Source organism: Anastrepha ludens, chromosome 5, assembly GCF_028408465.1.
Source record: "Anastrepha ludens isolate Willacy chromosome 5, idAnaLude1.1, whole genome shotgun sequence".
Taxonomy (NCBI): Eukaryota; Metazoa; Arthropoda; class Insecta; order Diptera; family Tephritidae; genus Anastrepha; species Anastrepha ludens.
The window spans coordinates 84,714,940-84,741,827 of NC_071501.1; the positions used below are offsets into that span (position 1 = coordinate 84,714,940).

The 26,888-nt window shown below is 35.3% G+C and overlaps 1 protein-coding gene across 1 annotated transcript; it reads right to left on the reverse strand.

Moving 5' to 3' along the window:
• Window positions 1-684: 684 nt before the first annotated feature.
• On the reverse strand, window positions 685-21,153 carry LOC128864299 (V-type proton ATPase 116 kDa subunit a 1-like). Its single transcript, XM_054103898.1, has 6 exons — window positions 21,079-21,153; window positions 12,096-12,320; window positions 7,465-9,348; window positions 3,455-3,683; window positions 3,198-3,387; window positions 685-1,251 (listed from the first exon to the last, which is right to left on the reverse strand). The coding sequence occupies exons 2-6, from the start codon at window positions 12,210-12,212 to the stop codon at window positions 1,158-1,160; spliced, it is 2,514 nt and encodes an 837-aa protein (XP_053959873.1). The 5' UTR covers window positions 12,213-12,320; window positions 21,079-21,153; the 3' UTR covers window positions 685-1,157.
• Between the last annotated feature and the right edge of the window lie 5,735 nt (window positions 21,154-26,888).

Genomic DNA, 26,888 nt, shown 5'->3' on the forward strand with positions numbered 1-26,888 from the left:
CGGCATTATTACATGACACAATCCAAAGGGTCATCAAAAGTAGACCACTATTGTAATCATTGACCTGCCGATTTGCCTGTCTTGCTTAGAGGAGCTGAATTATCACTAAGCATTTTTTCTTCGAGTGCCTTTGTAAGAGCAAGGCTACGAATTTTGGGTTCCGAAGTCACGAGGATGAGGAATATTCGTTCTCTCACAGTGGACAGTATTCTCAGATTTGGCAAATAATCTTAACAATTCTTACAGGACTAGCTACCTGGGCCTCTCCCTCTATTCTTTTCCATCTCTTTCTATCAGCCACTTGACTCTTTTCTTCCTTGATGCAAGGTGCAAGGGTAACTTGAGCTTTAAATGCAATGGGCTTTAAGGTTGAGTGTTTTACGAGTTACCAAATCTCTCGGTGCTTCTTGGCTCGGCTTTTCGAATTATAAAATTATATCTTGAAGTGCTGCTAAATATCTTTACTGTGAATATTTTTTGTTTGGAGTTTTGGTTTTTGTTTAAATATTTTTATTATTTTACGTCAAAAAGTGGGCTAAATAATTCCTGCACAGAGACTTATTGAAAAGTTTCAACTTATTTTTGTCTCTTTTCATTAAAAATTTTTTTTTAATAGAAATATAGTTTATGCTCCCAAAAAAGTAATATAACTCCAAGTTTTAAATATTGTGCAAATTTAAAGAAAAATTCAACAAATTTTCAAACTTTGTTAACAGAATTTCTAGAAAAATTTGGTATATTCAGTAATGAAACTTGTAGGATTTTTATAAATTAAAGTGCCGCTTTGAAGTGGCTCAAAAATTGCGTCGATTTTTGTAATTTTTTTTCTGGCTAGCGAAATTTTTTTATGGGAAGGACACATCCAACTCCTTCCATTTAAAAAAATGCTAGACTTCCTTATGTGGAGAAGATGCATTTTGACGATAAATCTTACTTTTTGGTAACACTGGTGAGATTTCAAGATTCAATACCAGTGGCTCTTGCTCCACATGATTTTAACCCAATTTAGACAATTTCTTCAGCGTGATTTATTTCAAAGAGAAATTTTGTGAATTTCCTAACAGAAGTTGAGTTTACGAAATTTCGATTTCTTTTCGGATTTATTTATAAATATTTAAATACAAATTAATGGTTGCAGAAGTATGGAAATTTCTTCATTAGTCCTCATTTGTGCTGTTCAGTATTGCTTTGAAGGAAAAAGGTTGGAACGCATAACCCAAGCCATCGTAAAATTTGCTCATGAATTCGACCCTGAAACAAAAAAAACTGTTTAATAAAAAAAAAAAAATTGTCTTCTAACAAATTAAGGGAGATTTAGCAAAAGTAATATTTAGAATTCTTATCTAAGGATATAATAAACAATAAGTTCTAATAAGCGAAGTTGTGAATATAAATTGCGTAATAAAAATAAAATGAAACGAAAAAGTTGTTTATCTGTATGGGACTCATGCCCCCACATACATGTACTACTTATACAGGGTGTTTTCCTATACTCTACGAACAGTTGAATGCAAGATTCTGTGGCTAATTTCAAGACGAAGTATACCTAAAAGTTGGAATCCAACACGAACGCTTTTGTTTAAGGCCCTCGCCTCATTTGAAATGGTGTTTTTTGGGTGATTTTTAAAAGCGTGTAAAACAGAAAGGAGAAGAGTAGATTTATTTTTGTTTCTACAGGGTTGCCCATATTCGACAGACCCATTTGTTTTTTGGGCCCATTCCAATCAACGAGGCTTATCTGCAGGAAACAATCTTTGCGTCAATTAAATCTTATACGGGAATAAATGCAAATCAATGCGGATAATTCGTTGTAAAGTGGTCCGAGCAATGCCCAACTGTTGAGAACGGCGATTTTGGGATGTCCTTGGCGACGTCTCTACACTGGCCCGTACAAGAGCAATATTCTCATCCGATCGCCTTGGTCGCATCACCAGTCGAAAACCTTTCATACAAACGTTTAATGGTGTTCTTAGAAGGCGCACTTTTCACATTATTTAATTTTTTATATGCACGTTGAGTTTTCACAATTGACTTCTTTTGCTGAATGTAAATTTCAATAATTTGGGAGCGCTCGCGTGGCGTGTACTGTTCCATGGTAAAAATCTGCTTGGAGTGACGCTTCCAACGCGGTATGTCATTAAGCAATCTGACGTCTCTGTCAAAAGATACAGGGCTGCCAGATGGGTCCGTTGAATATTAACAACCCTGTAGTATTTTATTTTTTGATCCATTATTAAAAATGATTTTTCTTTTTTTGGCGAAGTTGTCAGACTTCAAAAAGTGGTCGTCACATGGACAATGGACACAGATATAGTCGGTTCTATTAAACTGAATTTGATGAAATTAAATATAAATTACTTAGAATTAATGTCGTTATCGTGTGAACTACGATCATTCGGAGAAAAAATTTATAGTACTTTTTTCGGAGCCTTAATGTCAAAAAAAGTGTCAAAAAACGGGTTTTCATCTTTGAATGTCTGCCATTTTGAGATTTTTTTTTAAAGACGAGATAACGACATTCATGCGGAATAATAACCTTTTCGCCTTTTTGATTCCAGACACCTGTGAGTCCCGGAAGCCGTGTCACCAGCGAAATATCTCTTTTTGGATGACCATTTTTTGAAGGCTGACAACTTTTTGAATGAACCTTGTATCACCAACGAAATTTTTTTATTTTTTAACAATAGATCAAGAAATAAAATATCAAAAACACAATAAAATTTTTTTTTTTCGCTTTCGTTTTACGCGCTTTTAAAGAAACAACAAAAAACACCATTTCAAATGAGGCGAGGCCTTCAAAAGTACTATATTTTCCTATCCATACAAGCATGGATTTATTTCGAGGCCACTAGGCAACGTTTAAAATTTTTTTTTGTTAAACGAACGAGTAAAATACAAAAAAAAAAAAAATTATGTTACGTTGTTTATTGAATTAACTGAAGTGTTAATCTGAAACTCCTCTGGCATTTATCGATAGTGGGTTATCTAATCTTAAGAACAATTAAAGGTCTTTGACTTTATAAACTAAATTTCTGACATACTTCTAGCTGTTATTATTCACTTTAACTGTCAAAGTCCAAAAAATCTATACTTCATATAACAAACACTAGGTGGCCCCTTTCTATATTGTAGGAAAGCCTTTAAGGAAAACGCTAGCATCCAAAAAAAAAAAAAGAAATTGAATTATAATTACTCACCAATGCAATCGCAGCGTATGTAAAAATGCAGACAATCCTTCTATAACAACGAGAATGGCGACTGTGAAAAATGCCCATGGGGCAAAGATAATGTAAAGGACAATTCCAAAACATGGCATCGGAAGCGAGACCAACGTTTGCAGAAGAAAGGCTTTTTGAAGTACCATTTGCCATAGAACCTCTGACAACTCTGTTTTAAAGAAATGCAAAAATAACATCAAAGCCACTTTCTGAATGCGTGAAGCAAATAAACTTACGCGCATGCGCCAACGATAATGCCCACAAACGAAGATAGGAGGCTGTATGTGAGATGGTACTCAAGACATATTCGATAGTGTGGATGGCTTGCTTAATGTAGACTTCACCCATCGGCTCCTCAGCATTACCATGCGCGCCATGTGCGCCAGCAGCTGGTGTAGGTGCTGTGTTCACAGTTGTTCTAGTACCATTTGCTGTTGTTGCAGTGCCATTTGCTGTTGTTGCTTTCTGTTCAACGGAAATGAATTTAATTAATTACTTGAATAATTACAAAGGATCAAGCTGAAACCCTCGTTTTGCTTGATTTTTGAATTTGAATTTTGAGACAAGCAAGTATAAAAACATTAAAAAATAAATAATGGAAAATAAGGAATTTTAGACATTAATAAAAATAAAAGCCATAAAGTTATGGAAACTACATAATATAAAAACCAAATTATATGCAAAATATAAAATTATATTGTTAATAAATAAATAATGCAAAAAATTATAATTTTAAGCAATAGCAAATATGAAAATATAAAAACTAAACAAGAAAACTAAATAGAATATACAAAATATGAGATTCTAAGATATTTAAAACAGAATTTTATAAAAATGGAATAATAAAAAAAAGAAATTACGAAAAGGAGCTAATATATTATAAAAATACCAAATCATCAAAAATAAATAAATAATATGGAAATATAGAATTATTAAAAACAATTAATTATAAAAAGAAGAAACAAAAAAAAAAAATAAATAAATAAATAATTATAATTATCAGAATTTAAAAAAAATTAAAGTTTGAAATTATAAATATAAAAAAAATCAAACTTTGAAATCATAAAAAATAAATAATATGGAAAATATTAAATTAAAAAAATATCATATAAAGGGTTTTCCAATAAGAGAAGTTATTTTGATAAAAGATCAATGGTTTTGTAGCTTGCGTGGCACGTAGCGCCGTCTAGTTGAAAATAAACGTCGTCCAGATCAATCCAGCAAACCATCCAATTCCGGCCATAAAAAATCTTTAATCAGCTCTCGATAGCGCTATCCATTCACAGGAACTGTTGCTCCAGCTTCATTTTCGAAAAAGTAAGGTCCAATGACTCCGCCGTACCATATGCCGCACCAAACAGTCACACGTTGAGGATAGAGAGGCTTTTCAACAATAACTCTTGGATTTTCTGAGCCGCAGATCCTACAATTTTGCTTGTTGACGAAGCCACCGAGGTGGAAATGGGCCTCATCACTCAAGAAGATGTTTCGATGGAATCCTAAATCATTTTCATGCATTTCAACGACCCAATCAGCAAAGACACGACGTTGTTGGTGATCGGCCGGCTTGAGCTCTTGTGTTAACTGGACTTGGGTCTTAAGGCTTACCCAAATCTTTATACAAAATGTGGTGTAATGACGTTTGGGGAATGGTTAATTCCAAAGAACAACGAGGAATGGACAAACCTTGGTTTTCTTCAACACTTTCGGCTACAACAGCAATATTGTCAGCTATTCTTGAGCGACGTGCACGGGTTTAATTCTTCACATCACTAACTTGTCCCAACAGCTCGAATTTGATCACCAATCTCTGTATTACGATCCGACAAGGTGCTTCAGGATGACCCAAAAATGTTCGAGTTTTACGAACTGTCTCTGCCAAATTTTCACCATTCTTGTAGTGAATTTTAATAATTTCAGTGGGTTGTTTAGGCGTACATCTTTCCATTTTTATTAATGGCGTATTTTCAACTTGTCAAACATCAAAAAATAACAGCTTCAAAAGTGACATCTACCGAAATAGTGGGATATTCAAAATAACACCAGTTATTGGAAAATCCTTTAGAAGATAATAAATTTTAAAAATAAATAATACAAAAAAATATGACATCATTAAATATTAACGAAGTGGAAAATATGTTATTATAAAATATAAATATATGAAATAACAAAAAAAAATATTTAAATAATTTTATAATAAAAAATTAAAAATATGAAATAAAATATAAAAAAATAGTATAAAAGTAATCAAAGTATTCGTGAGTAATTATAAATTTCATATTATAAAAAAATTATCTATAATATGAAATAGTAAATAAATAAATAATATGGAAAATATGAAATTTAAAAAAAATTTAATAATATAGAAGACATTAAATTTTAAGAACAATAAAATATGGCATTATAAAATATTAATAAATAAAAATATTAAAATTATAAATTATAATAAAATTATAAATAAATTAACAAAATAAAAAATGTGAAATTATGAAAAAAAATCAAGAGTTCGAAATAACACAAATTAAAAAATGTTTAAATAAATATGTAATAATAAAAAGAATCCTTTTATAAAAAAATTACAAAAATATGAAATCATAAATAAATATTTAATATAGAAAATATAAAATTAGAAAAAAATAATATAGAGGACATAAAACTAAAAAAAATAAGTAATACTAAAAAAATTAACTCAATAAAATACTAAAGAATTAAAAAATATTAAATTCTAAATATAGAAAAGTGAAATTATAAGAAATAAATAATTCAAAAATAATGATTAAAAATTATATAAAATAAAAAATATGGAATTCTAAATACTAAAAAATAGAAAATATCAAACTATAAACAAATATAATGAAAAGAATGAAAAAGTAAGAAATTATGGAAAATATGAAGTCATAAATAAATAAAATATTGTATTTAAAAAATGGAAAATTGGAAAAAAGATAAATAAATAATACAAAAAAATATTTTCCTATTTATGTAAAAATATTACAGAAGAAAATTATGAAATTTTTAATATACAAAAAACGAAGGAGAAAATAGTTTAAACAAATATGTCATTATAAAATATGGAAGAAATAAAAAATATGTAATTGTAAATATAAAAAATATGAAAATATAAAAAATAAATAAATTAAAAAATTCGAGATCACTTAAACCAAAATGTACTAATCAGAGATTATAAAAAGAAAAAAGAAAAATTTATAAAAAGTAAATAATACAGAAAAAACAAAACTCAAAAAATTAAATAATTAAAAAACAAAATATTTGTAATAAATAAAAAAATGGAAAATATGAAATTTTAAATAAATAAATAATGTAAAAGGAATCAAATTATAAAAAAAGTTATTGGAAATGTGGATTTACAGGGTTGCCCATATTCAACGGACCCATCTGGCAACCCTGTATCTTTTGACAGAGGCGTCAAACGCTTAATGCCATACCGCGTTGGAAGCGTCAGTCCAAGCAGATTTTTACCATGGAACAGTACACGCCCCGCGAATGCTCCCAAATTATTGAAATTTACATTCAACAAAAGAAGTCAATTGTGAAAACTCAACGTGCGTATCAAAATTTAATAATGTGAAAAGTGCGCCTTCTAGGAACACCATTAAACATTTGTACGAAAGGTTTTCGACTGGTGATGCGACCAAGGCGATCGGATGAGAATATTGCTCTTGTACGGGCCAGTGTCAAGGACATCACAAAATCGCCGTTCTCAGCAGTTGGGCATTGCTCGGACCACTTTATAATGAATTATCCGCATTGATTTGCATTTATTCCCGTATAAGATTCAATTGACGCGCAGATTCTTGCCTGCGGACAAGCCTCGTCGATTGGAATGGGCCCAAAGATACATGGGCCCGTCGAATATGGGCAACCCAGTATAAGAAATAAAAAATATAGAAAATATGAAATTGTAAAAAATATTTAATATAATATTAAAAAAAAAATATTATAAAATTTAAAGGAATGGTAAATAGGATATCATAAAATCATAAAAAGTGATATTATAATATTAAAAATATTAAGTTTCTGGCCCTAATGAAGTCTTTTTCACGAAGGTGACTGCTTCCAGTCCCTAAAATCACACAAATAGAGCTATAACAAAACCTACGCCATACAATTATCACAAGAAAATGGCAAACCTTTCGATGACAATGCCATACTTGACATATTAATTTTCATGATTCCATAACTAAACATTTAAGTAGCAACCCTTGCACGCACAATGCCAACCTACCATTCTTTTACTGCGCTTATACGCCTCCAGCAACGGAGTACCCAACAACATCCATGGTATGCAAATGACTGCTGCCACCACCAACACTAACTGTATGGTTTCCTGCGCCTCAAACATATACTCCTTGCAACCATCCTGCGGCTCATTGTGCCCGAAAAGCAGCATATTGATGAACAATATGAGAATGGAGGGTGCACAACCAGGTGTTAGCGCCTGCTCGGTGGCTTTGGCGGAATAACGCACCCACTTGAAGAACATCAGGAATACCAGATAGCCGAATAGCAGGAGCAGAAAAAGCAGCTGAGGCAAGAATTCTAAGAAAATGCGTGCATACTGTTTGAAGTGCACGAAATTAACAAAAGACAATATAACGCCAAAAATCATGTGCACGAGCCCGAATATAATGGACATTTTCATTTTGTATGTATTCAAGAAAATGATTTTGTTGTCAGCCAATGCCCATACTGGATCTAGTCCATACATATAGACGCCATCTAAATTGTTGGTAGGGTTCAATGTTAACTCCGAATTAGACCAAACAGTTGAATTATCGTAATCTGTGTGCCATGCTGAGCCAAAAATGTTCATAGACTTGGAGAAGACATCATTGTAAACGAAGCCGGTATAAATGGCAAACAAGCCCATAAGAAGTATAATGTAGCGACCCGAAAAAAATATATTAAATATTTCACCCTTGCGCTTGCACAGCTTCTTTTCATTCCAAGTCATATAGAAACCAACAAGTAACACTATGATGCCATGCCCCAAGTCGCCAAACATCACCGCAAACAAAAAGGGAAACGTAATGCAAGTGTAGAGGGCCGGATTAACCTCGCGATAAGAGCACAAACCGTAGGCGTCAATGAGGTTCTGGAAGCCGCGTGTAAACTTATTCGTTCTATTGTATGTTGGCGGTTGTTCGTTGGTCTCGATCACATTTAGAAAAGAGGTAATGGTGCTGTTTACTTTCGACGAACCCCTAGCCAGCGCGTCACGCACAACTGGCAAATCGTATACCGGCACCCAACCTTCACCGATCAAACAGTTGTTGCTCACATCCATGTTGAACAGATTCAGCGTGTGATAGATCGCTTTCATCTTCGTAATCATTATGATCCAAGTGGGTAAATTACGTGAGGCTGCAACCAATACGCGACTACGATGATCCTCGGTCTGACTAAGAACCAGTTTTAAATCTTCCAAGCGCACTTGAACCTGCTTAATCATTTCCTGTCGTTCCGCATAGGAGCTGGGGCAGGGATAGAGTGCGGCATGATAGCCAGCACAAACCTTCTTAATGCGTTGTTTGAGTTGATCACCTTGGAAGAAGGCGACAAAGATGGTTTTAATTGTCGGTGTGTGCGTTTCCATATCGATCAACGGTTCGCTGAGATCGCTACGCTTCAGAAATACATTGCCATGCGAAATGCGCCACAGCATGCGTTCGAATGAGAAGAATCGCTCCAAGTTGATGATGCCGGCAACGAAGCCCAGCTCGCCGCGTTGCTGACCGGGCAGCGGCGGTGCGTACTCTGCGGCATCTGAGAAACGATGTGCATTCATATTGATGACTTCCGTGTCGGAGAAGAAATCATCCGCATTCTCAAGCACAGACTTTAGTTCGAGCATTCCTTGCTGATTCGCATGTAAACCAATATTATTGCCGGCAAGTTCACGTATTTCCATTTCAATCGCCTCCAGCTGTGCTTCCAGGTCAATGATTTCGCGCGGATATGGTGGTTGCGGTTCGTCTAGCACTTCGGGCATTTTAATGTCATCTTTGCGTAGCTCATTTTCGATGTAACGTATTTTACGCTCCAATTCGTCACAACGTTTGACCTCTGTAACGAACTTACGTTGAAAAGCACTGACTTGCGCATTCAGCTGGAAAGAAAATAAAAATGGAAACAAATTAATGTTGGATGACTACCTACTCGTAAAGATGAAAGTGGTGAGCGCAACAATTTTTAATGGTAGTAGAAAAGGTGAGTAAACCACAAAAATGTGTGTTGCTTGGCAACTCGCAATGTTGGTGAGTTAAGGGGTTAGGCAACTACAGAAATTTCAAAAATACGTTTTTTTTATTAGAGGCTCTAATACCTTAAAACGACATCTCAGAAGAAAAGAGTGTGAAAAGTGTGTTAATATTTATATTTTGAATCTTGGCGGGGCCTTATCGAAACGCGATGTTATCGAAAATATATTTTTGATAATCAAATTTTGTCGTGGATTTATTGAAAATACAGCACAACCTTTTTGAAATAAGTGCTGCTTTGTGTTTTCTTGTTTTTTTCTTCTAATGGGCTCTTGCACAAAATATTTTTTTTATTAAACAAATGGATAGCTTAAGAAGTACCGAAAAAAAATGCATAAAGATCAATTAACAATAATAATAATAATATTCACTACATTTCATATTGAAGTACAGATAGATTTATTAGTACATTACCTACAATTTTTTCGAAAGCTTTTTTTTTTAATTTTTAACTTTTCTGCTTTGGATTGTAGAAAAATCAATTCCTCAAAAACTTTTTCAGTATATTGAAAGTAATCCAAAGCCATGCAATTAATTTGTTAGTAAAAAAAAAAAAATTCTCTAGCTCCTTAAAAAAAATTGTGCAGAAGCCTTTTTTTGGGATAAATAAGAAAAATATTCAGATGTTAAGTTTATGATGTGTTAAATAAAGAAGCCTTTTTTTAATTTTCAAATTACATTATAAGTTTTGTTCTGTAAATTTTTAACATTTTTTTAAATGCGCGGTTTTTAGAAAAATCAATGCCTCAAAAAATTTTTCAGTGTTTCTAAAGTAATTCATTTATAAAGTTGAAAAAAATAATTATAAATTTTGCACCGAGTATTAAAAAATTGCAGTTTTTTCGACCTCGCGGATCCAAAAAAAACCAAAAAAAAAAACAAAGAAATATTGTATAGAATCCATTTTTGACATTGAAAAAAATATATATTTGACTGTTTTCTAAATTTTTCCAATTATATAAAATTTTATTTTTTTGGAATCTTGTTTTTTTGAAAATTTTCTTGGAAATTTTTTGGAAAATGTCAATGTCTTAAAAATTTCTACAGTACTTCCAAAGTCATTCATTTGTATAATAAAAAAAAAATATTTTGTTCAAGAGCCCATTGAAGAAAAAATAAAAGAAGAAAGCACAGAGCAAGACTTATTGCAAAAAGGTTGTGCAGAAGCCATTTTTCATACTAGTTAAACAAATATATGTGTAAATTTTCTGATATGTAAAATAAGCAATCCTTTTCCACATTTTTCAATTTAAAAATTAAAATTTCTTTTTAAAAAAATTTTTTTTTTTTTGAAATTTTTTTTTTCATTTTTAAAATTTCTTAAGCAAAAATCAACCAATGAAAATCAAACAACAAAGATTCTTCGAAAAAAAGGTTTCAATTTGATATTAATATAAAAATATATGTATATACAGTTTATGAGATATAGATAAAACAAGGAAACTTTTTCAACTAAAAATTTTTCAAATTAAAAAAATATTTTTTTTCAAATTTTTTTATTTTAAATTTTGAAATTTCTCTTTAAGCAAAAATCAATGAGGAATCTTTTTCAAAAATTTTCTATTTAAAAATTAAAATTTTTTTTTGGAAATTTTTGAAATTTAAAAAAATTGTTTAAGCAAAAATCAATCAATCAAAATCAAAAAACAAATAGTCTTTGAAAAAAAAAAATATTAATTTTATATTAATTAAAAAAATGTAAAATAAGAAATATTTTTTCAAATCAAATTTTTTGAAATAACATTTAAATTTTTTTATTTTAAATTTTGAAATTTCTTTTTGAGCAAAAATCCATGAGGAATCTGTTTTAAAAATTTTCAATGTAAAAATTTAAATTTTTTTTAGGAAATTTGTTTTTTCAAATTTTGAAATATTTGTAAACAAAAATCAATCAATCAAAATCAAAAAACAAATATTCTTTAAAAAAAAATATTAATTTGATATTAATAAAAGAAATGTAAAATAAGGAATATTTTTTCAAATCAAAATTTTTCAAATTACATTTAAATTTTTTTGAAATTTTTTTAATTTAAACTTTGAAATTTCCTTTTAAGCAAAAATCAATGAGGAATTTTTTTTTTAAATTTTCAATGTAAAAATTTCAATTTTTTTGGAAATTTTTTTTTTCAAATTTTGAAATTTTTGTAAGCAAAAATCAGTCAATCAAAATCAGAAAACCTATAGTCTTTCAAAAAAAATATTACCTTGATATTATTGTAATAAAAAAAATGGATGTTTTAAATTTTGAAATTTCTTTTTAAGCAAAAATCAACGTCTCGAAATTTTCTTCAGTACTTCCAAAGCTATTCACATGCAGTATTTAAAAGCAAATGTTGAAGAGCCCACAAAAAAAAAAAAAAAATTTGTTTGCCGAAAAACACTTTAACTATTTTTTACTTTATAAAGAATAAAAAAGTGCAATTTATGTTATGTAAAATAATTAACCTTTAACAAATTTTACTTTTCTTTCTTTGTCCCACCGAAAAGCGACCGCAAAACATGCGCATTTTTTTCCGCCTAACCCCTTAATTTGAATACTTGTATATATGGATGTGTGGTACACTTGTTGTTATTGTTGAGCGACACATTGACTTACATCACGAAATTGCACACAACCCCTTTCGCCCAGTTCGGCCAGAGAGGAGTACGCCGCTTCCGGTTGTATAAACATTTGGCACAAGGCCATCGATTCACTGCGGAACATATCACCCATGTTGACGCTTCATTTACGTTTGAAAGGTTACCCAGATTGTCAAATGCCAATGTTGCTTTCGTGCAATGTGCATATAATATGCGTGAATGTATGTATGTATATTTGTGGCTGAAAAATGAAAGCAAAAAATATATAAAAGTATGATTTGGAATCTCGTTGTGCAAAAATGTGGAAATTCTCAATCGATAGTCTATAAGCGCATGCAGATGTTTGCATGTTTCTATGTGTAAGTGTGGACAGCAACTTTAGACGCGAGTTATGGTTCAGCACACCGCTTTCTTACATTCACGGGTGAGGACCAGTTAAATGAAAGCAAAATTAAATTAAGGAATTGAAATAAGGAATTTCTTGCAAGTGACAGTTACCAAATAGTCCGGTGTGCCAATTGTTTGCAAGATTTGCTCTATAAAAATCATTTGATATTTTTTGATAATATTATTTATTTTTCTAATTTCATGTATTCAATAATATTTCAGATTATTTTGCCTTTCCTCTTCCATTTTTTTTGATATACGATATACCACCGCTACGGCGATGATTTCAGTTTTTGTAATATTTGTTGTATATTTTGAAATGCACACCGATAAGAGCCCACGGACGTTTGACAATTTATCCGCTTCGTCAAAGAAAATGAACGGAGTTCACGATTGCAAACGGATAAATTTGATTTGATATCAAATATTTGGCAATCATTCATTGAAAATCTCCGAAATTGCCACGCACGGGAACGAAAAAAATATCACGATCCATGAACAATTTTTCCTTCCAAAGCGAAATTCCGATTCACGCAGTACATGCCAAACAAACCCAAGAAGCTTCAAATAAAATTTTGGTTGACATCTGATCTAAAAAGTAAGTTTATTATAAATGAACTTCCGTATTTGGGAAATGACGAAAAAAGACAGTCCACAATTCCGTTGAGCGAGTTTGTTGTCCTAAAATTAATTCAACCATTTGTTGATGCGGGAAGAAATGTAACGACTGATAACTTTTTTACCTAAAATAACTGGCATAAATTAAATTATTAGAAAAACGGACTACTTTAGTTGAAACAATTCGTAGTAATAAAAGGGAATTGCCGAAACTGGCTAAGCAAAAAAAGACAATTTAGCGCGACTTACAACTGAAATTTATAAAGCAGATAATTGTACTTTGACGGAAAGCCATCTAAGAAAAGTATTTACATACTTCCACTGAATGCAAAATATGATACAGTCAATATTGGAAATAGCAGACAAAAATACCAGCAACTATTACATTTAATAATAAGACTAAACGTGCGGCAGATATGACAGTTCTAATGACCAGAAAATGTAGTGTGAAGTCAGGAGCCTCCATTCATCCATCTTCGATCATAAATGCATGAATTTTGTATAACGCAACAACCGGCGAAAATACATCGAGAACTAATTTTTTGTTTCAATTAGCAAAATAACTTTCTACAGAGTATAAAGATCCATCTGAATAGGAAAACTTGAATGGCATCTTGAACAGCGCTGAACGTACTAATACAGGGCCCGCCATCTATCGTTACGGATTTGAACTAGGTATTATTTGAAGAATGGTAGCACTTAGCTGTCATCTGATTTGACAGAATATTAGTTTTATTCTTCCGCTGAACGAAAATGGTTGTGTATACGCTCAAAGAACGCTGGGAAATATTGCGACATTACTTTGAAAATCATGGTAATGTTGCAGAATGTGTACGAATTATGTGTAGAAAATTACGTACGGCAATGGGAAGAAAAAAAGCACCGAATGAAGCGTATGTTCTTTACTTTGCGAAAAAAGTAAGAGCAATTGGGTTGTTTGTTGACAAACCAACGCGTGACCGACCAAAAACCGTGCGTACACCCGAAAATATTGCTGCTGTGGCCGAGAGTGTTCGTGAATCACCAGGAACATCAATTCACCGTCGTTCTCAACAATTGGACATTTCGGATACATCATTGAGACGAATTTTGCGTAAAGACCTTGGTAGGAGATCCAAAGTCCAATTGGTTCGGCAGCTGTAGCAAACCGATCACCCAATGTGTTTTCGCTTCGCTTCATGGGCTTGAGATCGGCTTGAAGAAGATGAAGACTTTTACGGAAAAATCATATTTTCGGATGAAGCTCATTTCCATCTTGGTGGGTATGTAAACAAGCAAAATTGCCGCAATTGGGGCTCAGAAAACTCGCACGCACTCGAAGAAAAGCCGATGTATTCACAAGGAGTCACTGTTTGGTGCGGATTTTGGTCGAGAGGCATCATTGGTCCATTTTTCTTCGAAAATGAGCGAGGAGTAGCCGTAACCGTCAATGGAGAGCGTTACCGGGCCATGTTGAACGAATTTTTGTTCCGAGAAATTGAAGAGGAGGATATTGGTGGCATTTGGTTCCAACAAGATGGCGCTACTTGCCACACAGCGAATGCTACGATCAATCTTTTGCGCACTGTCTTCGAAGATCGCATTATCAGCCGAAATTCTGATATCGTTTGGCCGCCTCGGAGCTGCGATTTGACGCCGTTGGATTATTATCTTTGGGGTGCCGTCAAAGATGAGTGCTATGCCAACAAACCAGCAACAATTGATGCACTGAAGGCCAACATACGCGATGTCATAGCTGAAATACAGCCGCATACAATCGAAAATGGGATGGTGCATGGCTAGCCGAGGCAGCAATGGATGTTGTCTGTCGAGAACCGACTGTTCAGTAGAAATGAAACATTTTTTATCAATAGGTATTTCATACCCGGGATTTCACACCGAATGGTAGTCACGCAACAACCCATTCGCTAAATGAGTTAAATAACAAATTGAATGAGAATTTATTATATGGTATATCTATAGAACATCAATCGTTCAATGACCTCACCAGACCTCGACGCGCACTAAGCAGCAATACAGAAGGAATGCAAGGGTTTCTTAACATTTTGGCGCGTATTTTTCATTGCTCAAATATGACAATTTTATTAATAATTCGAACGGAGATGAGCCTAGTCTGCGACGATGAATTTTTCAGCAAAACCATCCAGGCTTTAGTGGCTGAATTTAACGAATTGGCGAGGTTCAAGACATAGATTTTTGCAACAAATAAATAATAGATAGCTTAAAAGCTAAATTTTATATAAAACTCGTAATTTGATGGTTGCAGCTGACCAGCTTCACTTTCCTACTGAACTGTCGGCAAGAACGAGCGCTGGTGTTTTTATGTCTTGCACGGAACCAGCGGAAAATTTTCAACTAACTCTTTTACTTTCCGCTCTTTTAAATCGAGCGGCCTCTGAAGACTGAAAATATCCCATAGATGATTTCCATGAAGTTACTGCATTATATTGATTATTTTAACACTGAATCGACGGAAGAAACTAATTCAATAGAAAATCTGCTAATTTATGATTCCGCTCTTTTAAGTTAATTTTTTCATGCCATGTTGTTGTTGTTGTTGAAGTGGTTGCATATTTCCACTAAAATACTCCTAATTAGTGACCAGCACCGTTTTACTCCCACTGTCTCGTGTGATGATGTCTTTGACTTTTTTGTTTTTTTTTTTGTTTGTTTTTGTTTCGAAGTCAGATGCGTTTAGTGAGGTCCAAGTATAACAGCAAATCCTTTATCTCGATGTCTGAGATCTCCTTAATTTGCTGTAGGAAAGGCTTACCGAAGGAGCAGAGTCGTGCCCATATCAGAGTAATTTCAAGCCAATGACTAAACAATTCCAGCTCCTCTCTACACTGTAAGATCAGTTTGGATGAAATGGAGTTGGAGTCTAAGGCCTTGAAAGCTGCTTGTCTGTCTGAGAAGATAGCTACTCTTGCACCAACTTCCTTATAGAGCTTCGGTGATTTTCATGCTGCTCTGATCGCTAAAAGTTCTGCCTGGAACACGCTGGCATAGTCAGGAAGACGAATTGACTGAGATAGGTTGAGTGGCTCCGAATGGAAGCCAGCTCCCACACCACAGTTGATCTTAGAACCATCGGTATAGATTTCGATATCGAATCTTCCAATCACCTTCCCTTTGCCCCATTCGGCTCTCGGTGGAAAACGTACCGTAAAGCCTTTCTTGAAGTTAAGGTCGGGGACTGTGTGGTCTCATCTGTTTTTGAGTAGCGACGGTCCCTATAGGAGGATCTTGCTGTGACCATACGAGCTTGTTGCTCAGCTTCCTATGCTTCTGAATCTCACCGCGCTGCAAGTAGCTATTGTTTTAATGTGTAAATCTTATGGTAGCAGATGAGTTAGTACATTGAGCGCTTCAGTAAGACTGGTGCTAAGCGCGCCTGTAGTTAAGATACACGCAGCTCTTTGTATCTTGTTCAGCTTAGTTTTGTTGTATTTCCTTTCTGTTGCAGGCCACCAAACTAGTGGCGCATATGTTAGTATTGGCCTTACAATGGCTGTGTAGAACCAATTGGATAGTTTTGGTTGGAGACCTCATTTTTTACCCAACATTCTCTTACACGTGTAAAGTGCTATACTCGCTTTCTTTACCCATCCTTTACTCTACGTTAGACTTCCGGCAGAGTTTGAGGTCTAGGATAACATTTATATATTTTGCCTGTTGGGTTAGCGTGAGATGGACGCCGTTTAGTTTTGGGAGATTAAAGTTTGGTACCTTGGTTTTCCTGGTGAATAGCATCAGTTCAGTTTTCCTCGGGTTTACATTTAAACTACAGTCCGTGGCCCAATTGCTGAGTAATACCAGAACTCCTCCCATAATCTCACTAATTGTGTTTGGAAACATTCCTGAAATCATAAGCACTATGTCGTCCGCGTACGCCACTACTTTAATTCCTTTCGGTTGAATTTGGTAAGGATGTTGTTAGCGACTAGTAACCACAGCAGAGGGGATAAAACTCCTCCCTGAGGTGTTCCCCTGTTGACAGAGCGATACCAATAGAAAATCGCACTTTTTAATTAAACAACCGAACTTTTAGTGATTTGTTAAAATTTTTTGTGAATTGGTAACACTAAATTTTGTTATAGTAAAATTTTTCAATGATCTCTTCAAACTAATTCCTTCACAGTTTTTCATTAAAAAAACACTTTTAGCAATTATTTTTAGTACCTGCAAGTATTCCGCTGAATGTCCAACTTAAAGTTTACTGAGCCACTACCTTCACCATTGGCCAGTTTATATATAATAATTTCTATATATAAAAGAGTATTCAATTTTACGTTACTATATTTACATAAAAATGCATTGAAACAAAATCGGTCATGCATTTTGTTAGGGGAATATCTTGCGTAAATTTGCCTAATTAATGACGACATACTCAGGATTTTCCATTCAGAAATTTTCCAAATGGCGTAAAATGAAGTAAATGAGGATGGAATTTTTTATACCTGGCGCAAGTTTTTAGTGAAATGTTATGTGTGCTAGTATAAAGATTGCATTTGCAATTTCAAGTGCGAGTTGTACTCCAATTTTAAACTTTTTTAAAATTTGTGCTATAATTTAAATATTAATTACTTAGTGATTGAAAATTTTTTTTTTAAATTTTCTAAAGAATCACATCTATTTTTCTGTAAATTTTGAGAAATCTTCGTCAATTGAAAAACATAATTCCTTTGAGGCTTAAACATTTTTAACTTTTTGGAGAGGGCGTGTTTTTATTAACTTTATTTTGCTAATTTTATAAAGGGAATGTATCAAGGTTTATACCGGGTGTTTCTTAAGAGCTTGAGAACTTCAAATGATAATATAGGGCAGAAATATTGTTGTCGATAAGCCCAATTTACGACTACTTTTTCCAATAAATCTGAATAATAAATCTAAATGAGGCCAATCAGCAAAAATGCAAAGTAAACAATGGTCAATTGGCTTATGGAGAGAAAGATTCTGCGTAAGATTTTTGGAGCTTTGCACGTTGGCAACGGCGAATATCGCAGGCGATGGAACGATGAGCTGTATGAGCTTTACGGCGACATAGACATAATAAAGATCCAGCGGCTACGTTGGCTGGGTCATGTCATCCGAATGGATACAAACGCTCCGGCTCTGAAAGTATTCCATGCGGTACCAGCTGGTGGTAGTAGAGTAAGAGGAATACCTTTTCTGCGTTGGAAAGATCGGGTAGAGAAGCAAAGGCGTAGCGAGGGCGAGTGAGGCGGCCACCTCAGGCGCCAGACCAGGAGGGCGCCGAAATCGTACGGATATAATATAGAACTTTTTTTCGTGGTGCTAAATTGTCACCTTGCCTCAGGCGCTGAAAAAGCTCGCTACACATCTGTGGAGAAGGACTTGGCTTCACTTGTTGTGTCCAATTGGCGCCGGTTAGCACGAGAAAGAAACGACTGGCGCGCTTTGTTAAACTCGGCAAAAATCGCGTAAGCGGTTATCGCGCCAATTAAGAAGAAGACAACTAATACGAGAACGAGTACTAGCGGCCAGGGCCTACAACTCGATAGTTTGATAAAAGAGTCTGTGCTATTATTGGCAAATCATATTAAATCTTAGTACTTGAGTTGCAGTCTGTAAGATTTTGTACGAGGGGTGCCTTTTATATTATATGTCGGGATGTGGCAACCCTGATGTTGCAATCTGGCAACTGACAGCTGTATCGCAAAGTTTGACTTTTTCTGGCTTTTACGCACTCAGAAGGTTTTGAAATACCAGCGCTATTTGTGTTGTTTACAGTAACTTAAAAGATTCATCTCGGTCCAAAAATGGAATTAAATCGTGAACATTTTCGTGCGATTATTTTTTACAACTTTCGACGTGGATTAACTCAGCAACATTGCATGGAGGAACTTAATTAATTTTTTGGCGATGAAGCTCCATCAAGGACCAGTGCTTATCGATGGTATGGTGAATTCAATCGTGGTCGTAGTTCACTCCAAGACGAATTTCGTGAAGGTCGTCCAAAATCAGTTGTTGTTGCGAAAACCATTGATGCTGTGCGCGAACTGATATTGCAAGATCGTCATGTGACCTATCGTGAGATTAAGACAATCTTAGGCATAAGTGGGACCAGCATATATTCAATATTGCATAAACATTTGACTGTCAAAAAAGTTTGTTCGCGTTGGATCCCACACAATTTGTCAATCGCTCAAAAAAAGGCTCGTGTCGATTGATCGAAGAAATGCTCAAAAAATACGATCGCGGGGCTTCGAAACACGTCTATGACATCGTGACAGGTGATGAATCACGGATTTACGCGCATGAGCCCGAAAGTAAACAGCAGTCGACTGTATGGGTGTTTCAAGATGAGCCAAATCCAACAGGAGTTGTTCGCGCACGAAGCACTTCCAAGCAAATGGTCGCCTGTTTTTTCGGAAAAACTGGACATGTCGCAACCGTACCACTAGAACAACGCAGAACAGTAAATTCTAAGTGGTACACAACCATTTATTTGCCAGTTGTCTTCCAAGAAATTAGGAAAACCAATCGCCAAAGACGGATTACTCTTCACCACGACTATGCGAGCTCTCACACATCGGCTCAAACAACTGCATTTTTGAGCACCCAAAACATCGAATTAATGGGTCATCCGCCGTATAGTCCTGACTTGGCACCGAATGACTTCTTTTTATTCCCGTACGTAAAAAACAAACGGAGAGGTCAACGTTTTTCGACACCTGAAGAAGCGATTGCGGCATTCAGAATGCGTGTTTTGGAGGTACCTCATTCAGAGTGGCAAAAGTGCTTCGACAATTGGTTCAAACGCATGCAAAAGTGTATAGATCTTCATGGAGAATATTTTGAAAAACAATAAAGTGATTTTCGATGATTAAGATTTGTTTTTGTTCTCCAATCCCGACATATAAAAGGCACCCCTCGTAATCATAGAGTTGATAAACAAATGAATATGAATATATCTAAGTTATAACATCCGAAAAAGTTATAAAACCCAAGGCAACCAGGGGGGCATGGGTATAAATACGCATGCATTGTGAAGCGATATTTGTTTTGAGTACATGTGGGTTTGTGCGTATGTATGTGTGTTTGTGTGTATGTATGTATGTGTGCTTGTATTTATGTAGCTGAAAACTGACATAAATAGATTACGCTATCAGCAACTTTAGCAATCAAATTTTGCGTTTTCAATCACTTGCTATACGTCACTACTGCGTTCCCTCCTGTGCATACGACACACACCTACACACACATACATACATACATACAAATACAGGTATGTAAAAAGTGAATACTCGTAGCCATTCATTTGCAAAACACTTTGTTATCATATATCAATTAAGATAGGCATTATCGGAGCTTGTCGCAATTATGATAATTGCCATATCAACAGGTTAGAAAGGCATTAAAAACCGAATTCCATTTAATTATTTAATTTTATTTACAACACAACAAGCAAACGATACAAAACAGATGAGTAAACAAGAAAAAAAGGAAAACATTTGTATGTGTGCATGTATTTGTGTTTATGCTAATATGCGGATTAAATAAAAATATTCAACCGTTTATGCTTCACATGCAAATTTATCTATCCACGCGCAATTTTTGTAGAGTGACTGGGTGGGTTTACTATTCATACTCCATGCGACGTTGTGTGCATGTAATTCAATTCACTTACAGTTGTTATTGCTTTTTTGTTTGTTGTAATTTGCACACACACGCACATATGGTTATATACTTATGCATATCCAACAACTGTTTGTTCAAATTATTACACATTTGGAATTACATATTAATCAGCTCATTCATTTTGCCACGCATGACTGATTATTAAGGGCAAAAAAAAAAAAATATATATAATAAAAAATAAAACAAAGCGCAACACATTTCAACAAACACTCCAACGTATTTAAGCAGGCGTTTTCTAAGGTAATTTCACGTGTTAACTTAGCTTTTAATTACTTTACAAGAATTTGTTTTCATTAGTTTGTTCGCACACTTCGGATTTTTTTACTTACTTTTGGATTTTTTTTTATGAAAACAAGTAAATATTATTGCGAAACGAACTGAACGCGTCGGTATCCTAACCGCTTCTGGGTCATCTAACTGTATTTCATTGTTAAATTGTAGTAGTCTACCCTAGGCGGGAGTTGCTCTAATCTCGAGTGCAATAACCATTAATATAATTTCGATAATTCCGCTCGATAATGGGCAATCAGTTTTTATTGTTAGTTAGTATCGGTTTACTAGCTATTATTTATAGATATAGGGTTCGTCAATAAGTGAGTCCTATTTCGAAACCAAACTAAAAGCTTTCAGAGAGAATTATTTTTCCGCTCAAGTGTAAGCTTCGCGCATAAAAGCAATGCGGTTCGATTAGATTTGCAAGCGGTGATGTATGCCATCTGTCTATGTGCAGAGATAAACTTAGACAGCAATGCCCGGAATGAGCGAATTGCCATTCTGAGTGACAGTCAGGCGGCAGTCATGACCGTATCCTGGTCCTGTGAGATCAGCTCCTCACTGGTGCTTGAGTGTATCGAGAAACTTAACCCACTACGAATGCACAACTGCATTCGGCTAATTTGGGTCCCAGGACACAGGGGTATAGGGTTTGATTAAAAAGTAATGAGCCTTCCCGCGCGGAGCGTCTGCCAAGCGATCAACCGAATCGGCTGGTAGGGGAAAATGATCGTTGGACCTTCCCCTTCCACTAGAAACCGGTCCCAGTTCGCTGGCAACAGCGGTGCAGTCAACATCGCTCCGCGCGTGAAAGCTGTTTTAAAAGTGTGTTAGGATTTTGCAGTGGCGAAAACGCAGCGATCATTGGAGCAACGTTACTCGATCAAATTTTGCGTAAAGCTAAACAAAACGAGTACCGAAACCATTGGGCTACTCAAAGAGGCTTATGGGGACCAATCTCTGTCCAGTACCCAGGTAAAACGGTGGCACAAGTCGCTCAAGGAAGGCCGGGAGGACGTCGAAGACGAACAGCGATATTGGTCAAAACCATGCTGATCATCTTTTACGACTCTCGAGACGTCGTCCACAAGGAGTTTGTACCTCCAGGAAGCACTCTGAACGCGACATTTTACAAAGAAGTGCTCCTTCGGCTGAAAAACCGCGTCGCCCGGGTTCGGCTCGACCTCGCCAACAATTGGACCCTTCATCACGACAAAGCGCCGGTGCACACCGCCTTCCTCTGCACCTCTGCATTGGCCAAGATGGGGGTTTCGGTGCTTCCCCACCCTCTCTACAGCCCAGACCTGTCCCCTCCGGACTTCTTCTTGTTCCCGCGCCTGAAAAGAAAGCTGAAGGGGAGGCATTTCGACTCCATCGAGGCGATCTAAAAAACTGTGACAGCCGAATTGAACGCGATTCCGGCGGATGAGTTTAAAAGATGTTTCCTGCAGTGGAAGAACCGCTACCAGCGGTGTATTGACGCTCAAGGGTCCTATTTTGAAGAATATTTGTTGTATAAGCCAAAAGGATTAATAAAAATGCTTAAATAAAATAAGGTTCATTACTTTTCAATTAAACCCTGTATAATTGAGAATGAAGAAGTGGGCGTATAGGCGAGAGAGGATGCAGCCTCGCCTTTAATAGCATCCGACCCTACCTTGCCATGGAACAACATACCATCCAGATGAAGCTGAGGAGCGGAGATGGTTGAAATATCTTGGCCAACTGCAGTCAGAGGAAAGGCACATACGCTCAATCCAACCCAGCTCTGTCCTGAACTTAATAAGGGAACTGGGCTTGGATGAGGTACTGTGTTGAGTAGATGGCATAAAATACCATGTATTTCATGTATTTGTTACTTCAGCTGGTCTAAAAGGCTACAAAATTATTCAGAATATAATATTTTAAAAGTTTGCAAGTAATTCCCAACCAATATTTCTTTGGGATCCCTTCTTGTCTGATTTCTGAACACGAACTCATTTTGGAGCCGCAGAACTAGGGTCACACTTACTATATTCGAGGCACTAAAATTTTGACCATCTAAGAACCACTTGGCGTACTTTCGTTTCCTGTCTTCCATTGGGAAAGAATTAAAATTTTACTGTCACAGGCCAAATGTAATGTAGGGAGGGCGATAGACCCCTAACACATAGTTTTCTACCCACAATGTAATGCTGTGGTGGCAATTGACGCCAACTCTCGTTAAATTCTATTTATGAAAAGACAATCGCTACTGCGTGCACTGGGGTTACAGTAAAAGGGTGGCAACAATAAGAGCACTGATAAATTCAAAAGTGTAGAAATAGCGAACACTCGTGCTACAGAGAGGTCTAACAAAGTATTTGATAGCATGGCGTATTTGGTTGCGCATCTCGCGGTACCGCTACTTACCATCACCATCATCAATCATATCACTACAGCTTGGTACGAGCCTAAGCTTCGTCAAAAATGTTTCTTCATGCATCTGGGCCCCATAGCCATACTACGGTAGTTGGTCGCTCCTGTGCGTCTTAGATCATCCTAAACGTCGTCTAGCCATCTTTTCCGCGGCCGCTCGCTTTTCACTATATGTATATGCGTGCATCCAAAACTCTTTGAGGTACTCTTTCATCTGGCATTCTTCAAACGTCTCCTAACCATCCGATGCGCTGCGATTTAAGAAACCCCACGACGTTTTCACCTTGCAGGAATTCCTCCAGCACGTTATTTATTATCTGATGCGATAGAGACCATTTTCTTATGGTACTGGACTCAGTATTCTTCTCAGTTTTCTTCTTTCCAATGCGCTTAATTGTGTAATTGCATCTGCTTTTAGTGTCCACGCTTCACATTCATATGTTTCCACTGGTCGAATCAGTGTTTTATTTATTTTGATTTTCGTTATTCCTTTCAAAAGCTTGCTTTTTAACAGTTGAACGTGAGCGAAATATGCCCTGTTCACAGACTGCACACGGTCTTGGATAGAGATCGTTATGCCATCCGTTCTACTGAGAAGCAGTCCTAGATATTTTATTTAATCCCTCTTCATCTTCTTGAATCTTATTTGAATAGTCTAGGACTAGATTGAGCTTTACGAGGACATATACATAGTGCATTTTATAAAGATCCAGCGGTTACGTTAGCTAAGAAGAGGAAGGCCTCCTCTGCGGAAATATCAGGTGGAGAAAGACTTGGAAAGAAAGGAGTGACTTGCGCGCTTTGTGAAACTCAGCGTAAATTGCGTAAACTGTTATCGCGCCAGTCAAGAAGAAGAAGAAGTGAGCCTTTAATTTTGAAAGTGGTATAAGTCATATTTTCCTTGTTTCGAGATATTTAGTGTTTTGCACTTTAAAGGATTAAAAAATATTTTTGTATTATGGAACATGATTTTTCGGCCGTAAAGTAGTGCCAACAAAAACAAAAAAAAAAAAAAAATTAATAATTGGCGCGTACACTTCTGTTAGGTGTTTGGCCGAGCTCCTCCTCCTATTTGTGGTGTGCGTCTTGATGTTGATCCACAAATGGAGGGACCTACAGTTTCAAGCCGCCTCCGAGCAGCAGATATTTTTATGAGGAGCTTTTATCATGGCAGAAATACACTCGTAGGTTTGCCATTGCCTGCCGAGGGGCGACCGCTATTAGAAAAATGTTTTTATTTATTTCGCTTTCACCGAGATTCGAAACCAACGACCTCTCTGTGAATTTCGAATGGTAATCACGCACCAACCCATTCGGCTACGGCGGCAACAAACAAATATTTATTATGGTTGTGAAATTTATAACCATTTTTAAAAGGAAATGTGGTTTTGAAAGGTTGAAATGACTTATACCACTTTCAAAATTAACGGCATGACTTTTTAAATGACTTATATACACCACCAAGAAAACATTTTTGTTAGTAATTAACATTTTATTCAAACTCATTTCATTGTAACTACGTAAATTATTTATTAGTATTTAGACAAATAAAGTATTTGTGAAAAATTGGGGGGATATAAGGTAGTAAATCCATCATATCTTTGCGTTTTTCTTGTGTTATTGGTCTAATATTTGTGTATAATGGAAGCAAATCAATGTTTTCGTATATTCTAGGTCGTCCTCTTTTAGGTTAGAGGTCTAATACTTTGAATTCGGAATTGTCATCCAAGGAAGTTTTATAAACATGTTATATGGAGCATTTTTTTAAAATATGATCCATTGTATTTTTAGCCAAGCCACAACTGCTCCATTAATGCTTTTATTTCTACTATTCGTTGATTCTTTTAGCTGTTTTGTCGAAATGAAATCTTTCTGAGCCATTGTACTACTACTGCGTATAAATAATTCGATTTTTTAATTTTAGTTTCTATCGAAGCAAAATAGCGATTATTTGACAAAAAAGAATGGCCGGATACCATAAATTTATAATCAACTGTTTCTACATTATTGTCAGATGACTGAATAATTTTTAACCAAATTAAAGCTATGTTAATGTTACGCTTTTGTCCTGAGCAGGTATCACTGTAAGCTATGACATGCTTTTGAATGGTAATGTCCCGAATGTGCTTTAAGATGCCGAACCATACATTTTAGCATTTTCATTGCGGAAATTATGAAACCCTAAATTGTATACATCTATGCTGCACTTATAATAAGCTACCAAAACTGAAAGTTTTTGATAGGAAAGTACTTTCTGTAGATCAAATGTGAATTCATAATATTCACTCGGGTTATCTTTTGCTTTTTCTAGCCTATTCGGCGCTGTTAAGATGTGAATCATAAATTTGCATAAGATGCAACTTCTCGTTTTCATTACTGGATGCTTCAATTTTTAGTTTTGGTACGTCTCTTTACGAGGAGTATGAAAATTTAAGTTGAACTCCGTATTGAATATTGTCCTGTAAGTGCACTCCTTCACACGTGATGTATTATTTTCATCACATTTTTTCACATACAGTTCATACATTTTTCGAATATCTAAGTCAGCATTTAGATACTTTCGACCTGAAGTGTGATGTGATCTGGTGTAATGGCTTTCACATGCTGGAAAGCTCAGAATATGTTCTCGTACCAATTTAATTTTTTCTTCATCTGTTTGTCTAGATGAATCAGCCATTTTCCCACGACCATCCGTTCCAGGTGTTTTAAATAGCATTTAAGTTGCGGCTTAATTTTCAGTTAGATATTTTGAAAGTATCCAAAAAAAAAAGTTTAGCAAACAGAAATTTCTGAGTTCCGTACATTTAGATGAAACTTAAAAGTACATATTAGATAAACATCAGGCCGATAGTTTTAGTAGCCAGTGCCTCTTTTTTTGTAATATAGTTAATTATAATTATATTTCATTATTAATAAATAAATAAATAAAATTAAAAGTACATTTTCTCATATATCCTTCGTAATTTCTGGGTCGGCTTTGTTTTTTTGATTGTTTTCGAACCAAACCATACACAAATAAAATCTGTTTTTCGAAACTTGCTAATTTCCAAAAGGAATCAAAATTAGCTTTCCGGTCTTCATATCCGATTCCATTTATATATTTTTTGTAACAAAGGGCATCTTCATTTTGGAAAAGTTTACCACTCACATGCTTAGACTCTTTTGTTTCAAAATTGAACAAAATTGGGAAATATTAAAAACCTATTTCCAAAGTGGTGAGTCTTCTTCTTCTTTTCTGATTTTCACATCGGTGGCTACGCCAATAAGCAAAATTGTCGTTACTGTAGGGAAGCAAATGCATCCTCAACGAGTCACTGTTTGGTGCGGTTTTTGGTCTGGCGATGCCGCCATCGGGCCAATTTTTTTCGAAAATGAGCGAGGAGCCGCGGTTACAGTAAATGGCGAGCGTTACCGTGACATGCTCAACGAATTGTTTCCAAAAATGGAAGAGGATGACATGGACGACATT

Coding starts and splice junctions, on each gene's coding strand:
- LOC128864299 (XM_054103898.1), bottom strand. CDS start 12,212: ATGGGTGATATGTTCCGCAGTGAATCGATGGCCTTGTGCCAAATGTTT. Junction 3,684..7,464: donor ATAAGCGCAGTAAAAGAATG/GTAGGTTGGCAT, acceptor TCCGTTGAACAG/AAAGCAACAACAGCAAATGG. Junction 3,388..3,454: donor ATTATCGTTGGCGCATGCGC/GTAAGTTTATTT, acceptor TCTTTAAAACAG/AGTTGTCAGAGGTTCTATGG.